Source organism: Piliocolobus tephrosceles, chromosome 10 (assembly GCF_002776525.5).
Source record: "Piliocolobus tephrosceles isolate RC106 chromosome 10, ASM277652v3, whole genome shotgun sequence".
NCBI classification, from domain to species: Eukaryota; Metazoa; Chordata; class Mammalia; order Primates; family Cercopithecidae; genus Piliocolobus; species Piliocolobus tephrosceles.
In genome coordinates, this window is record NC_045443.1 from 92736121 (window position 1) to 92754213 (window position 18093).

The window sequence follows — 18093 nt, forward strand, 5'->3', positions numbered from 1 at the left end:
GAAGAAGTATTGGAAGAAATTGTGCTTCCTTTGTCTGGATAATGGGTTGAAAAATGAGGAATAATAAATCTTGAATCATAATTTTTTAGACATTTTCAAAATTAGACAGTTTTTAAAACTGATTTAGTATAATGGAGCACAAGCAGTAGTGCCATATATTGAAATCATGAATGCTGTTTTGTTTCTGCCTCAAATTGTCCTCTCTCACAAATAATTGAAACGTTTTTTGCCTTCATTCCCTTATCTTAACATAAGCCTGTCAGTTATCATCCTCTGCTTCTTATAGATTTTTTAGAATTTGCTTTTTATAGATTTTTAATACCTGAACACATTTTAGTATGGTTTAACATTTTTAAAGTTTTGAATTAGGTGTCTTGTTTTATAGCTTTGTGGTTATAGAATAAGGAATTTACAAATGCCAATATTTTGTTTTACTATTGGGAAAGATTACTGATTAGGTGAAAAAATTTATCTATAACCAGGTATTTACTCATGGATACTGTAAGTTATGAAATGTAATACATTGTATGTCATTGTTACAAATTAGGTACTTCCCATTAATCTTATGGGAAGTGCCATGAAATGTGCTTCCTCTTGAACAGCTCTGAGAGTAGCTATGCTACTATGTAGTAACCCTTACTTTGCCTTTCTACTTGCATTCCCCTGTTGGCCACTGGTCCTGTTATCTTTCCACGTTCCCTACTTCATTTTGAGTAGGTAAGTGCCAGTGGCAGCAGGTGGGTAAGTAATTTTACCCTACTTTTATGAATGTACAGAATGTATTTCTATGTAATCTTTTTTCTGTACAAGTGACCAAAATATGATCAGTGAACATATGTAATGAACATATGTAAATGTATATTAAGAATTTGAAAGTGTTTATAATACTTCCTATGGATATAGGTTTTGAAAACTGAATAATGAAGTAGCTTTTCTCCAATGTATTTTAGCAAGCATAGTGTCTATATAAAAAAGATGTGAATTCTTAATAAATATTTCTACATTTCTGTTATATCTGAGCCAAAATCCATTATTTCCCCACATCAGAGGAAGCCTTTACTCTTTGAGATTTTAATTTTTTGTCTTTTTTATTTAGTGGCTGTCTATATATATGCATATATATATTCACAGAAATGACTATTTTATGAGACCTGAGTTGACATACTTATAATCATTTTCTAGTAAAGATAATGATAGAGGAATTTGTTTTCTACATTTAATAGAATTGTGGATTTAGGAAACAAAAACTTTAGGACACCTGTACAGTTGTATCACATTTTACTTTTCAAGTTTGCTTGACAGGGTCAGTGCTGCTTGCCCATTTAATAAAGCTGGACAGCATCCAAGTCAGCATCTCATCGGTCTTCGGAAAGCTGTCTACCGAACTCTAAGAGCCAACTTCCAAGCAGCAAGGCTAGCTACCCTATATATGCTGAAAAAATATCCTTTTCTGTTTACATATGAAACTAAGCAATGTTTCTGGAGTCCTGAGTATAGATATTATAGTTGTATCTTCTGAATGTTTACTGTAAACTGAGATTGCCTATTTTGAAACTAATTTCCATCATTACTTCTATGTTAAAACTGGAAATGCATTCCTGGGGGAATGACAATAACAGACAGGAAGAAAGTTCTGTTCTTGTGTGGCTGCTTTTTAAACAAGGAAAAAACTTGAAGTCTCTTCCTTTACTCATCCAAAGAATGAAGTCAAAAGAGCCTGGCTTTGCTAGGTCTGATATTTTAAACAAATTTCTCAACATGGCAGATTTGCATCGTGGCATGTTAATAAACTGGCAACTGGAAATCCTTCCCTTTTCAAAAAAGCAGGTTCTAGGAGAAGAATGGCTAAGTTCAAACACTGACTGTATCAGTTACTCCCTAAGTGACCTTAAACGAGTTTCTTAACCTCTCTGTACCTTGCTTTAGTCGTGTTTTAAATGGCAATAATAACATCATCTTCCTTATTGGATTTCTGTTAGGATCAAATGAGTTAATGCATGTAAAGTGATCAGACATCATCTAGCATATAGTAAGCACCCAAAGACTGTATGACAATAAAGTCTGTCACTTAAATTTATTAAATAGGAAATTAGTTCTAATAGCCAGAAAAAAAAGGCATATAAGAGCTTTATTTTAGTAAAGACATATAGATAAGTTAAACCCTGACTAAACAGAAGGCAAAAAGACAACTTTGCCACTTCAGGATGCTGGGTATTGTAGCAGTGATAAATATAATACTCAAAATTTACAGGGTGCTTTATGTTCTATCATTTCCTTATACAAACCTTTATAGCTAGATTTTCTTGTCTCCATTTTATGAGAAAACTAAAATAGAGGTTAAGTGACTTGTGCAGTATCATACAACTACTAACAGATGAAGTTGTGTCTTGACTGTAGAACTTATGACTTGAAACCATTTTTCTCTCTCTTTCTCTCTCTCTATATATGGAAATTTCATAGATACATTTATCTCTAGATACATATCCATATAAGATATATATCTTATATGGACAAAACTGATATATCTAGATATATATATATCTTATAGGTCAAAACTGATATATCTAGATATATATATATAAATGAAATGGAGAAAAAGCATTTTAATTTTTATCAATAACTTGTCCATTTTATTCCCCCATTGCCTAAATGCTGGCCTGCTATAGGTCAACCATTCTTCCAAGTGCTAGGAAAACTGAGTAAAAATATGTACTACCTACTTCTAAAGACTTTTGAATGTGATCAATAGAGAAATCAGTATTCATAATTTGATGTAAGTGCCATGGGTGCCTTCCAACATAGCAGGGCAACATACTCAGTTTATGGGGTCAGAGAAGGCTTTCAGGGAGGTGACATCTACATTGAGCTTCAGAGAATGAATAGAAGTTGGCCATGAGGATAAGAGTCTGCATTCCAGGTAGAAGGAAGCAAAAACATATGGAAAGAAATAGAGATATGACAGTGTGGCATGTGAACTGTTGGTCATTCAGTCAGTATTTTTTGAGCACAGACTGCCACACAATATGCTCATCGCTAGACGTACAGTGGTAAACATAATAGACGTGATCCCTGCCTTATGGAGCTTGTAGTTCAGTGTGGGTTAGGGAGTGATAGGGTTAGCCTATCAAAGACTACAGATTATATAAGTTCTTTGTGCCAGTCATTTTTCTAGAAACTGGGGACCTAGCAGTGAACAAGATAGACAAGATCCTTATTCTCTTGGAGCTTACCTTCTAGTAGATGAAATAATCAATAAAAAAGATGGACTTGGTGTGGTGGCTCATGCCAGTAACCCCAGCACTTTCGGAGGCTGAGGTAGGAGGATTGCTTGAGCCCAGGAGTTTGAGACCAGCCTGAGCAATATAGTGAGACCCTGTCTCTAAAAAAAAAAAAAAAAAATTGTTTTAAATTAGCTGCATTTAAAACACCTGCAGTCCCAGCTACTTGGGAGGCTGAGACAGCAGGATTCTGTGAGCCCAAAAGGTCAAGACTGCAGTGAGCTGTGTTTGTGCCACTGCAACTCCAGCCTGGGCAACAGAGTGAGAGCCTGTCTCAAGTAAACTAAAATAAAATAATAAATGGACAGATGGGATTCTTCAGATAAAACAGTTATTATGAAGAAAAAGAAACGGGGGAATAGGGTACAGAATGATTGGTGGGGTGCTGCTTTTTATTAGATGGTAAGAGAAGGCCTCTTTGAGGAGCTAGCATTTAAACTGAGGTTTGCATAATGAGAAAGATCTGGAGGAAGAGTATGTCAGTTAGATAGACCAGTGAGTAGAAAGATCTTGTGGCAGGAATGAATTTAGCATGATTGGAGTATAGAAAGAAGACCATCATGAGTTGAGCACAGTAAGTTGGAGGTTAGAGTATGAAATGAAACTCAGAGGTAGCCAGGGGCCAGATCATATTCTCCATATAAGAAACCTTAACAAATTTAACTAAAAAAGAATCCACCAATCATTTTGAGGAGGCCAGTAAGATATGTAAACCCTTGTTTGCCTGATCAAAGTAAAGAGCAGAAATATAAAAGATTAATAATGAGAACACAGTGGTAACCATGGATATAGAAGACATTAAGATAACTGGAAGGGGATATTATATGCAGCTCCACAGCAACAACTTTAAACATGTAGGGGAAAATGGTTCTTTTCATTTTTTGAGACAGTGTCTCACTCTGTCACCCAGACTAGAGTGTGGTGGCATTATCATGGTTCATTGTAGTCTCATTCTCATGAAATCCTCCTGCCTTAGCCTTCCAAGTAGCTGGGACTAAGGCACACGCTACCACAGCTGGCTAGGTTTTTTGTGTGTCTTTTAGAGACAGGGTTTCACCATTTTGCCCAGGTTGGTCTCGAACACCTAGGCTCAAGGGATCCCACACTGCTGGCATTATAGGCATGAGCCACTGAACCCAGCCTCATTTCTTATCAAAATAAAAATCTGCAAAATTGACCTAGGAAGAATTTTAAAACTTGAAGAGATTGGACATGGGATAAAGAATACTCAATTTTAAAAAGAAAACACCTGGTTTATATGTAGACAATGGAAAATATGAAACTATTTTTAAAAAACAGTGATAGAGTTCTTAGTGCTCTACTGTGGATCTCCAAGTTATATTAAGTGAAAAAAAATCAGAAAGTGCATGGATCGGTATTTATCGTATCCTTCAATTTGTGCATAAAAGGGACTGTGTGTTTATACAGGAATAAATATGTATGTATGTGTTTGTGTACATGCATGCGTATATACCTACATATCTCCAGATACACATTTATATTTGAATTTGCTTTTATGTATGTATACATAAAAAATCTTGGAAGGTACTGGTAAAAGGAATTGCCTTTGCATTTGGATAGTGGAACTACATGGCTAAGGCATAGAGGTGGAAAGTAGTTTTTGCTGTATCCCTTAATACCTCATGAATTTTGAATCCTGTGAATATATTACCTATTCAAAAGCAAAGTGAATTTAAAATTTTTTAACTACCAGATCCAGATGATTTTATAGTTAAAAAAAAAATTTCAGACTACAGGAAAGGTTAGAAAGTTTCCCTATATCATTTTATTTATGAAAATACTGTAATCTCAATACCAAAACATGTTGTATTACAAAGAATAAAAACCAGTTTTATTACAAAGAGTATAAGCCAGTCTCATAAATGGAGATACAAAATGTTTAAATGGAATATTTATAAATTTAATATTGGATTATATCAAAAGATTATTATAATATAACCAAATAGGAATATGCTAGAAATGCAAAAATGGTTCACGATCAATTATTATATGGATGTAATTATTTAGAGAAACAATTAAAGGGAAAATCATTATTGATTTTGATGTGTCTGTGAGGATGAGGGCAGAGGAAACCTACCGTAATCTATGTCAAACAAGCTAGATAGAACAGGCCTGGTGCCACTTGTATCAGTCTGTGTATTTCAGATAACGTTCAACTAATAATGTCCTGCAGTATGCAGACTGAGAGGAAAAGGGTATTTGCTGTAGCATAGTGAGGACGCTGAACCATGACACAATAAAGTGCCCAATACAGCTTCAAATGGTAGGTGTCAAAAATAACGGGGCCGGGCACAGTGACTCACACCTGTAATCCCAGCACTTTGGGAGGCTGAGGCGGGGAGATCACTTGAGGCCAGGAGTTCAAGACCAGCCTGGATAACATGGCAAAACACCATCTCTAGAAAAAAATGCAAAAATCAGCTGGGTGTGGTGGCGCATGCCTGTAATCCCAGCTACTTTAGAGGCTGAGGCAGGAGAATTGCTTGAACCTGAAAGGCTGAGGTGGTAGTGAGCCAAGCTGGTGCCACTGCACTCCAGTCTGGGTGACAAAGCAAGACTCCGTCTCAAAAAAATGAATAAATAACATCACTTTAACCCTTTTGAAGAGTTGAACTTTTAATTTTTTAGACATTAAAAATTGTATCCACAAGTATCCAAGATATCTGAGGTATTATGTTAATATATTAGATATTTAAAATTAATTTTCGTTTAAAAACTACTGTAAATTTCCTCATCCAAAAGTTCAGAATAAAGATTAGTAAATGTGATGTAGGACAATTTCACTGTATCGTTTATGCTTTCATGAAAAGGCTTTGTTGATTGCCTTAACCTAATTTAACCTACCCCCTGAACTCTGAGAGTGACAATGTAACCAACTACATCTGTGTGGTGCCTTTTAAGGAGCTGGGCCTTGGACTTAGTGAAGAACAGATTTCAGAAGAGGAAGCACATAACTTTACAGATGGCTTCAGCCTGCCCGCATTGAAGGTAATCCATTTGTGGAAGGGAAGGGCTGAAGAAAAGATAGATGCACTTGGATTGTGTCTATGCTCTCTGAATGTAAATGGTGCGCCTGTTCCCCTCATTGTTTGCTGCACGCCATCATCATAAATGCACGGGTGATGTTTGTAACACTGTCTGTAAGTGCCGAGAGCATAATCTTTATTATGGATTGGAAGAGGAGATCCTTAGATTTTGATCTCCAAATACTTAAAATGCTTAAAGAAATGCCTTAAATTAGAGTTTGGAGATAAGTGAATTTACTTTAATTGGAGACCAATCTGAGTGATTTTATAACTAGCCATTTGTTTCAACAAACATGGATAATGTGTTATCTCCAAAATTCTTAAGATTTTTTTTCATACTTTAAAAGCCACATGAAAGGGTACATTTAGCTGAACTGACAGTTCACAAAAAAAGAAACACAGGCTAGTCCCAGTGAGGCTGTATTTTACAACCAATTGATCACAACTAGTCACAGATTTCTTTGTTCCTTCCTCACTCCCGCTGCTTCATTTGACTAGCCTAAAAAGAAAAAACAAGAAAAGAAGAAATACAAATGGCCAATAAATATGATACAAATTTTTCATTTTAGTAATGAAAGAACACAAATAAAAATAATAAGCTGACCATTTTGCCAAGGATATTGAAAGTTGGTAATTTCATTATCATTGAAGATTCAGGGAGACCTCACACAGACCAGTGGTGAAAGTATAAACTGGTTCACTTTAGCATTGAATACCAATCTTCATACAGGTGTATGAAGCAAAATTGCTTTATTCTAGCAATTTTAATTTGCCCTTACAGATTTATCTCAGAAAGTAACCAAAGATATACCAAAAGTATGTTCATGACATTACTATAGCAGCCATCATTGGAAACAAATTTTTTTGATTTTGTTTTTGTTTTTGTTTTGAGACAGAGTCTCACTCTGTCACCCAGGCTGGAGTACAGTGTGACTTAGTCACAGCTCACTGCAGCCTCAACCTCCCCAGGCTCAGTGATCCTCTTACCTCAGCCTCCCGAGTAGCTGGGACTACAGGTACATGCCACCACACCTAACTAATTTTTGTATTTTTTGTAGAGACAGGGTTTCGCCATGTTGCCCAGGCTGCTCTCAAACTCCTGAGCTCAAACGATTTGCCCACATCAGCCTCCCAAAGTGTTGGGATAACAGGCATGAGCCACCTCACCCAGCCTCCAGTAGTATTTTTAAGACATTGATCCAAATGTCTTAAGTTCCTATTAAGTGTTTAGTAAACTCTCCTTAGATGTTTCTTTGTTTTTAGTTTTTAAAATTTTGCTTGATACCATGAAAATTAGTGCAAGTGTTGTTAGCATTTATCAAGATCCATTTTGTTTTGAGACTGTATTGACTTCCGTATCTTTTACATTTTCTAAATCAACATAAATGTTCTAATTATCTTGTTTGTTTTCTTTCTCTCCTGCTTAAAATTTGCTTTGACCTATTCTTACTCCCATTTTAACCTGTCTCAATAAATGGCACCTCAAAACTTAAACTAGAAACCTGGACACCATCTTTCTTGTCCCTCTTTTTGCCCACTCACATCCGGTCTGTTATCAGATTCTTACTTATACCTTGAAAATGTATTTTAAACCCATCCACTTTTTTCTGTATCCAACCCCACAGCCCCACCATCCTAGTCCCAGCCACCATCATTTCTTACTTAGGCTGCTGCAGTACTTTCCTCAGTTCTCTAAAGTTTTTTCAGAATGCAACTTGACATGTAAAGAGCCTTTTAAATGATTTTTCCTTTGAATTGTAATTCCCCTTCTACAAACTGCAGGAAATTATTCTAAACATAGTCAAGCTTTATATACCAAGTTGCTTATTCACTTTGTGTTTATAATAGTGCACAATGGAACACTGCCTGAAAGTTCAAAAATAGAGGAGTGGCTGCGTGAGTCATGCCAGAGCCACATGGTGAACCATTGTGTAGCAGCTACAGCTTGCTCGTGAAAATTCTGTAAAAACTTGGAGAAACATCTGTTACCAGTGAAACAATCAGGATACATAAGTGTATATGCAATATGGCCACAACCCTGTTTAAAAAAAAAAATAAGGAGAAAATACCAAGATATATATAGCTACTCTTCGGGATGGTGGGACTATAGGTAATTTCACCCCCTTTCAAATTTAATATCCTAACCATGCTTTGTTCTTTAAGGAAAATAAATATTTTTTTCAAAGTACAATTTAAGAGATTCTTAATGTGGAAAATTGAGCAAACCTGGGTTTATATTTTAGCCCTGACTGACTAGCCATTTGCCTTTGAATAAGTTATTCTTTAAACTTACGTCACCTGTGAAAAGGAGTTGCCATCCCTGCCTTATAAGGTGTTAGATTAAATGAGAAGACATATTAAATACCTCAAACAGGGCTTGTCATATAATGGGTACCCCCAAATGGTAATAGCTGTTATTCTTTAAGAAGGACTTTGAGAAAGAATTATAGTATTTCATTTCCTTTTAAATTACTTTTTGTTAACTCATCAAGATGCCTTGGAGATTTTTTCTTTATGCTGTTGATGTACTGTTTTTAAAAGCATATTAAATCCTGAATTGTACTCTAGCTTAAGTACAGGCAGCAAAGAGAAGTTGTGGACCCTGTGGAGTCAGATTTTCCAGGTTTCACTCTAGCTCCATTATTTGACTACCGTGTGGTCCCGAGCAAATCATTGTTTCTGTGTTTATTAAAATGGGATAATGGCAATGCTTGCCTCCAAAGGATTAGATGTTTGTCAGTTCAGTGCCTGGTGTAGAGTAAGCAATTAATAAATGTTAGCTGATTTTTAAAATTCTATCTGATATGACCTGCTCTGAAATGTGAGACTTGTTCTCTGTTGCTGTATCCCCATCCTGCCTTCCAACAATGATTATAGCTAGATTCTTTTTGCTCACTCAGTGTTTTACAAATCAAAGTATAATAGTATTTTTATATTTCTTTTATTTTTACCTATAACTAACCTGTAACCAAACTCAATAATTGTGTTACAGTTACCACATTTATCAGGCTCTGCAAGGAACCTTAGCTTGAGGAACTTTATAGACTTTGCAAACTGTTGAAAACCCCTGTAATGTTCAAAAACTGTGTATTGTCCCCTTCTGTAGTTGCCACTGTATCGTTATTCAGATAAGAAATTTAAAAATAGATTTTGTAAATTAAATTTTTTAAAGTGCGTTGCCCCCTCTAAAGAAAATACATTTTGGATTTATTTTTTATTGTTAACATATCTTCCCTCAGGAAAGTTTAGTGATAGCAAGTATTGCACCTTTGGAAGGAAAAGCAACCTCCGAATTGTAGCCTGAGGAGACATAAATGAAATACAGGTTAAATATTTCTTATCCAAAATGCTTGAGACTAGACGTGTTTTGGATTTTGGATTTTTTCAGATTTTGGAATATTTGCATTACACATTGAGGTTGAGCCTCCCTAATCCGAAAATTTGACATTTGAAATGTTCCAGTGAGCATTTCCTTTAACTGCCATGTTGGTGTTCAAAAAGTTTCCAATTTTGGAGCATTTGGGATTTCATTCAAATTTTTGGATTAGGGATACTCAATCAGTCCCTAGAACAGAGTCCTTATCCCTCTCTTTTCCTTTAAGTTTTTAACTAGTTTTTTAAATTTATAAAGTCATACGTTTCCTGCTCTAGAAAAATAAATGCACACATTGTGAAATGCTTTAAATCAAATTTTCTGTTTACCTATTGGCTATAGTTATCTCCTTATCCAAGGAAAAAAGAAATACATATTTCTGAGTTCTGGTTTAAATGGATAATGTGACAGTGATTGGATAATAAATTAGTCTTTAGAGACAAGATCTTGCTCAGTCACGCAGTTGGTGCACAGTGGTGCAATCGTGGCTCACTGTAACCCTGAACTCCTGGGCTCAAGCGATCCTCCCACCTTAGCCTCCCAAGTAACTGGGACAACAGTTACATGCCACCATGCCTGGCTAATTTTTAAGAAAATATTTTGTAGAGACAGGGGTCTCACTATGTTTCCCAGGCTAGTCTCCCAACTACTGGCCTCAAGCAATCCTCCCACCTTAGCCTCCCAAAGTGCTGGGATTACAGGTGGGAGCCACTGCGCCCTGCCTTTAGTCTTTTTAAAAGCCGCAGTAAGCTGTCCCAACTTGATTCTTGCAGTTATCTTGACCCAACATGCCGGAATCATCCTTGTTAGCTCTTATTCTCTCAATACTAATCAGTCAAGAGATTGTGTTGGTTCTACTTTCACAATGGATCCAGAGTCCATCTGCTGCTCACCTTCCACTGCTAACCACTGTGGTCTCATTAATGCTAACCTGGAGTATTGCCGTCACTTCCTTACTGGTTTCTCTACTTCTACTCTCATTTTCTTGTAATCTCTCAACTCAGCAGCCAGTATGGGCCTGTTAATGCATAAATCAGATTATGTCACGCTTCTGCTCAGAAACCTTCAGTGGCTCCCCATTGCTTACCTGGCCCCAGCCATACTGAGCTTCTTCTTGTTCCATAGATCTGCCCTGTGTGCTCCCACAACAGTACTTTGCACTTGACTTCCTGCTCCCTAGAACTCTCTTCCTTGATGATGATCTCATGGCTCACTTCCTTTAGGTGACACTTTTAGAGACCTCCCCGGCCACCCCCTTCTCCTCTCTCCTTCCTGCTTTCTGTCTCTCTCCTCCTCTTTCATATGTGTACACACATACACACACACACACACGCACACACACACACAATTCCCTTTCTTTGCTGTATTTTTCCCATCAACCAAGAAACACTATCTTTTTCTTCCTGGACAATCATTATAGCAAAAGGGAAATAGTATCTTTTACTTGTAGATTATTATCTGTGCCCCTCTACTTGAATATAAGCTCCATCGGAGTAGCGACTCTTTTCATTTTTGCTCTTTGCTGTTTATCTGCACCTAGAACAGTGCCTGGCACCTTGTGGGTGCTCAAGAAATCATTTCTGAATGAACAAATAAAATAATAAAAATCATTGTAATCATAAAATTTAATAGTTGAATAAGAAGACTTGCAAGTAAACTTGTAAGTCAAGAATCCCTAGATACCGCATCTGTAGCAACTAGGGAATTTGGCCTTGCTCACTTTAAAAAAATAAAATAAAACAAGTTAATGGTAAAATAGATTTACATGAAATTACCTTAATTCATTATTGGCATAATTTAAAAATTCATTTAATAAAACCATCTAAATAATATCTATTTTCATAGTTGTGAATAATTGGAATCTAAATTACCAAAAGTGGTTTCATCCTCTTTTTATTACCTGCTACCTCTTGTTTCATACTACATTGTTTCCCATACATTTGTTTCGGAGATATTGTCCTCATCTTGAATACGACTGTATCTGGAGAAATATTTTGCTGCCAGGATTCAGGATGTATCTCAGGAATGGGCCTATGAACATATTCAGACTGCTTTTAGAAAAAGAAGAAGAAGAAGAATGGGATTTATCCTGGCAACATACTGAGACCCCATCTCTAAAACTTAAATATTAGCTGAGTATGGTGGTACATGCCTGTGTTTCTAGCTACTCAGGAGGCTGAGGCAGGAGGATCACTTGAGCCCAGGAGTTTGAGATTTTTGTAAGCTATGATCATGCCATTGTACTCTAGCCTGGGCAACAGAGCAAGACTCTGTGGCAAAAATTAGTTAATTAATTAATTAAAATAATAGGTTTTGCAATTTCTCATGTCAGACATTCCTGGAGTATTCAATTGATTTTTTTTTTTTTTTTTTTTTTGGATGGAGTCTTGCTGTGTCACCCAGGCTGGAGTGCAGTGGCACTATCTTAGCTCACTATAACGTCTGCCTCCCAAGTTCAAATGATTTTCCTGCCTCAGCCTCCTAAGTAGCTGAGACTGCAAACACACCACCACCACCATGTCTGGCTGAATTTTGTATTTTTAGTAGAGACGAGGTTTCACCATGTTGGCCAGGCTGGTCTCAAACTCCTGACCTCAAGTGATCTCCCCGCCTCCACCTCCGAAAGTGCTGAGATTACTGACGTAAGCCACTGCACCTAGCCCTGGACTGATTTTTATGTTAATTTCTTAGCTAATTCATAGGGCAAGGTAATAGTCTTATTTTGAAACCCAAGCTTTTGATCCATGTGACTCATTTCTTTGGAGAAATATATATATATACACTAGTCCTACTGTCTTCTGTGTGAAAATTTTTTTTAAATAATGAGTGAAGATTCACTTTTACTAAAGTATCTCATGCCATCAACACTTCCCATCTAGGACAGAACTGTAGTAAATTATATATTGATGTTACCTGCTGTATTGGAATAACAGGTTCCCACATACATAATTTGAAATCATATTCTTGGCTCATCTTAAGGTAGTTTAAGCTCAGTTATATTTATTATTTAGGATAAAGTGCAAAATTTAAACCAGAAGTTAAGATAAACAAATTTATAGTTTGCTTTGAACACTGACCAATATTTGTTATTGATCTAGTCCTTTTTTCTTTTTTCTTTAGGTTTTGTTCCAACTCTGGGTGGCACAGAGTTCAGAGTTCTTCAGACGGTTAGCCCTATTACTTTCTACAGCCAATTCACCTCCTGGGCCCTTACTTACTCCAGCACTTCTGCCTCATCGTATCTTATCTGATGTGACTCAAGGTCTACCTCACGCTCATTCTGCCTGTTTGGAAGAGCTTAAGCGCAGCTATGAGTTCTATCGATACTTTGAAACTCAGCACCAGTCAGTACCACAGTGTTTATCCAAAACTCAACAGAAGTCAAGAGAACTGAATAATGTTCACACAGCAGTGCGTAGCTTGCAGCTCCATCTGAAAGCATTACTGAATGAGTAAGTTTAGAAATTATACCGAGAAAGGTCTCGGTGATTAGCAAGCTTCATTCATGTACCATTGTGGTTGTTGGCTTGTGTCCTAGCTAGAAAAAAAGAAGCAAAATTGAGACATGAGCATGAAGGGTGATTTATAGCTACAAATATAGCAATAATAATAATAATAATAATTTGTAAGTACTATAACTTGAGGGAGTTACGGTTTTTACTTTTCCTTAGTTCAGCAGAAAACTCGGAAAGGTAGGTAAAAGCAGGTGTTGTTCATTCTCTTTGAGAGCTGAAATGGAGATGGTTATAAAGAATGAGTTTCTTTTAACTCTCTTAAAGTAGTGCTCTTCAACTGGAACCTGCAGTCCAATAGAAATATCTATCAATATTGGAACAGTGTGTTACAAGAGGCATTGTTATGTGTAGTAGAAGAGTAACATATTGCTATTTTTCTAAATAAATTACAGCAGATCTAAATTTTTTTGTATCACAGGACAAGCTTTGTGGTACCAGTTGAAAAGCAAAATGTAGAGTCTAGAGTTTATATTTGTTCATTTCCTGCCTTGCATGAAATTGTTGGTACTCTACCTTAATTTCTAAATTTTTATGTCCCACTTCGGTATGCCTTCATCAGCTGAAAATACTATTTTCACATATTTCTACGAAGTTTTCAAGTTTAAAAATTGAATCAAGGCATTTAATTGAATACAGTCATTTCCAGTGAAATTTTTCTGTAACGGTTAAATATTCATCATGTAGGACTGGATCAAACGAATGGTTGGGTTCATGTTGTGTTGGTAATCAAGAAGGTCCTAGGAATTCAAAGACCTGACAAGATTGTAGTTGATGTACTTGACCCTGGGATACAAGGCAAGAAGTGGAATGGGGAAGGCAGCATTTAATTATGTAAATAAAAATGGATCAAAAGGACTGACATATCAGCAAAATCAGAAGGCTAGTTTCACTGGAATTAGGAAAGATAAGAGATACAAGGATAGGAACTTAAAGTCAGAAAGACATTTTGAGAAGCTAAATTTTTACCCATCAGTTCAATGCCTGAGATGGGCTTGATATAAGGCTGATATAAAGATTATGACATAAGAAAAATGAAGACATTATGAACTCAGGGTATTCCAGTGGTCTATATCTGCTGTTCTAAGAAAGCAGGTAAATGCTAACCAGTTTCTTAGCCCTGCCTCCTACAGGGAACTGGGCAATAAGGCCATCTCCACTTGAGTGGGTGGCAAAGGTTGAATTGTCATCGAAGGAAAATAAGATTTCAGTGGACAGGTTGTAGGCAAAGCCAGAGTCTCTGAAGAAGTAAGTTTTGGCAATAGAATCAGAAATATACGGCACATATTAGAATGCATTAAAGTGAGGCAAGATGGCTCAGGGAAGAAAGCGTGCTACACAAGGTAGACATGAACACAAAAAAGAGGAGCTTTTACCATGGGTAGGAATTGTGGATTATGCATAGGAAGTTTTTGTCCTGTTTTAAAGTGGAATATTCCATATATGCTAATGTCTCTCCTTTCTAAGTATTTTCACTAGAAAGTACACCAGTCACAAACCATCATATCCAATTTGCTCTGTAGTGCTGCTACATACAACTTTTTTAAATTGTTAACTAAATAATTGTTTTGTGTTTCATATTTTAGAATGCTCTTTTTGTGTTTCACACCTCTCCCCCATGTCTCCTTTGCTGTTCCCACTCTCAGTGCCTCGGTGTGGGACCATATTGTCCCTTCCCTACACTAGGGCGTTAATCTCTAACTGTTCTCCCCACCTCCAGGGTGTGTATGGCCAGATTAATGTTGCTGAGGCTTATATTTGCCTTCTCATTTCACTGAAAATCTTGACTTGTTTCGGAGTCATAGCAGCTCAGACTAAAGTCTTTACAAAACATACTATAGAAGTGTTTGTCATAACTTGACTACACTCTGTTTCTATCTTTATTTCTCATTCCTTTCCTTCAGTCCAGCCAAACTGTATAAATGCCTTTTCCCATGGTCCTTCTATAGGTTAGTGCAAAAGTAATTGCAGTTTTTGCCATTAAAAGTAATGGCAGGCCAGGCGAGGTGGCTCATGCCTGTAATCCCAGCACTTTGGGAGGCTAAGGTGGGCGAATCACGAGGTCAGAAGATTGATACCGTCCTGGCTAACTAACATGGTGAAACCCCATCTCTACTAAAAATACAGAAAAATTAGCTGGGCATGGTGGCGGGCACCTGTAGTCCCAGCTACTTGGGAGGCTGAGGCAGGAGAATGGTGTGAACCCAAGAAGCGGAGCTTGCAGTGAGCCAAGATTGTGCCACTGCACTCCAGCCTGGGCGACAGAGCGAGACTCTGTCTCAAAAAAAAAAAAAGTAATGGCAAAAACCTCAATTACTTTTGCACGAACCTAATAGAACACGCTTCTGGCCAGGCACAATGGCTAATGCCTATAATCCTGATACTTTGGGAGGCCGAGTAGAGCAGATTGCTGGAGCCCAGGAGCTGAGATGAGCAACATGGTGAACCCTTATCTCTACAAAAAAAATACAAAAATTAGCCAGTCGTGGTGGTACACACCTGTAGTCCCAGCTACTTGAGAGGCTGAGGTGGGAGGATCACCTGACCCCTGGAGGTTGAGGTTACAGTGAGCCAAAATCACACTACTGCACTAGTCTGGGTGATAGAATGAGACCCTGTCTCAAAAAATAAAAATAAAAAATAAAAACAACATTCCTCACCTTTTGTATATGGGCCCAAATTTTATCCATCCCTTCAATGCTACCTCAAAAATACCTCTTCCTTAGTTGTTCCCCGTCTGTCCTTACAGTTGGTTGTAATTTTCCCTTCTTCTGATTTCTCATCACACTATCTGTCTCTCTGTGGTATTATCCTTTTGTGCCTGTATTCAGCCCAGTTTTACATCTTACCAGCTTTCTGACTCTAGGCAAGTTTCCCCAACTCTCTGGGCCTAATTCCTTATTATCTGTAAAATGGAAATAAAATGATAGTTCTAATTATTTATGATATTGTAGTCTTTTTCTTTTCTGATAAAGGAAGCAACTACAGAAAGCTTTTATTTATTCAAAGTAACCAGTGCTATTGATGCAAAAAAGAAAAACTCAACAACTCTTCCAACACTGCTTTCAAAATGAGCATATCAAACTTGATTTTCATTAGAATGTAGTTATTTTGTCACACTAGTAAATAAAAAACCAAGACGCTCCCCTCTGCCCCCCCCCCCTTTTTTTTTTTTTTGAGACAGAGCCTGGCACTCTGTTACCCAGGCTGGAGTGTAGTGGCGTGATCTCGGCTCACTTCAACCTCTGCCTCCCAGGTTCAAGCGATTCTCCTGCCTCGGCCTCCTGAGTAGCTGGGATTACAGGTACCTGCCACCACGCCGAGCTAATTTTTGTATTTTTGTAGAGACGGGATTTCACCATGTTGTCCAGGCTGGTCTCGAACTCCCGACCTCAGGTGATCCACCAGCCTTGGCCTCCCAAAGTGCTGGGATTACAGATGTGAGCCACCACGCCCAACAGCAAATTTTATATATATATGTGTGTGTATGTGTGTGTGTGTGTATACATGTGTCTATATACACACACACACACACACACATACATACACACACACATACAATGTGAACAATAATTGGGCTTTATCTTATGGACAAGAATGCCAAGTTAGTCTTTCTTCATAAAAAGCAGTTGCAATTTGAGGACACTTCATATTTGCTTTTTGTGCCAGCACCAAGTCTGCCTCATCTGAATCCTCCCATTTCATGAGCAACAATTCTTCACTGCCGTCTGTGGCACCAATTATTCTTTCAGTATCAAGACCTCTGGCAAATCCTCTTGGTTTGTCAACAGCATCTCTTTTCTTCTTTGATTTGTTTCATCAGATTCACTGTCAGATAAAGATTTTCTTTTTGTACCATCTTTTTCTTCACCAGCTTTTTGAGAATTAAGAAATGCTTCAATTAACTCTGGACAATCTAAATTTTCTTCAGGTTCCCAAGTATTGTCAGCATCTGTAAATCCCTTCAGAAAATATTCCACTTTCCCATTCCCTACATGTCAGTCTAGTACATTTTCCACCACAAATTTATCAGGCTCTGCCTCTTCAACTTTTTAACTTTTCCATTCTGTTTCTTTCCCATTTTTTGCAATGTGGTTTTGTTGGAGGCCATTTGTTATTGCAGACCTGAAGAGTTATTATTCACTGCCTTCAAGCTGCTCCGGGTCATGGGTCTGTGGTGTCTCCAGTCTTGTGTGTCACCAGCTCGAGCCACATCCGAGTGGGGAGGGAGCCAGGGAGCTGTTATTGGCAGGGGAAGTGAGGGTAGGGAGGAGTGGGGGTGGGTGGATATTATATTTTACTTACATATATGTGTAATATCATTTGTTATTTCTTATAAATAGCAGATGAGCTTATTTTTTTCTTTTTAGCCCATAAAATGCCTAGTATGTATGCAAGAAATATTTATCAAATAAATATTTAATACTCTTTATAAGCTTTTTAAAAAATTATGGCAAAGTATATATAACAAAATTTATCATTTAATCATTTTAAAATGTACAGTTCAGTGGCATTAAGTGTATACACATTGTTGTGCAGCCATATCATTGTCCAACTCCAGAACTTTTTTCATCTTATTATAAGCCTTTTTCCTTTTTTTTTTTAATTGAGGTGGGGTTTCACTCCGTCCTCCAGGCTGAAGTGCAGTAGCACTATCGAGGCTCACTGCAACCTCTATCTCCCAGGCTCAAGCAGTCCTCCCACCTCATCCTTAGGCATATGCTTCCACACCCGGCTAATTTTTTGTATTTTTGGTGAAAATGGGGTTTCACCATGTTGTCCAAGCTGGTTTTGAACTCCTGAGCTCAAGCCATTCACCCACCTTGGCCTCCCAAAGTGCTGGGATTTAAGCTTATTTTAAAATAAGCCTTATAAATTATAAA

At 37.4% G+C, this 18093-nt stretch overlaps 1 protein-coding gene and 1 pseudogene across 18 annotated transcripts in view; one reads left to right on the forward strand and one right to left on the reverse strand.

The window, feature by feature from the left end:
- The window catches only part of VEZT (vezatin, adherens junctions transmembrane protein), an 82838-nt gene that overhangs the window by 49286 nt on the left and 15459 nt on the right, over positions 1-18093 (forward strand). For 14 of the 18 annotated variants that reach the window (XM_023229045.2, XM_023228326.2, XM_023228531.2 and 11 more), the window contains 3 exons: positions 1291-1440; positions 6140-6287; positions 12819-13150. In XM_023229045.2, the coding sequence (XP_023084813.1) occupies positions 1291-1440; positions 6140-6287; positions 12819-13150 (630 nt within the window). The remainder of the gene's footprint in view (positions 1-1290; positions 1441-6139; positions 6288-12818; positions 13151-18093) is intronic. The other 4 variants (XM_023228388.2, XM_023228890.2, XM_023228246.2 and 1 more) reach the window with 1 other exon arrangement.
- LOC111544299 lies at positions 13233-17321 on the reverse strand (annotated as a pseudogene).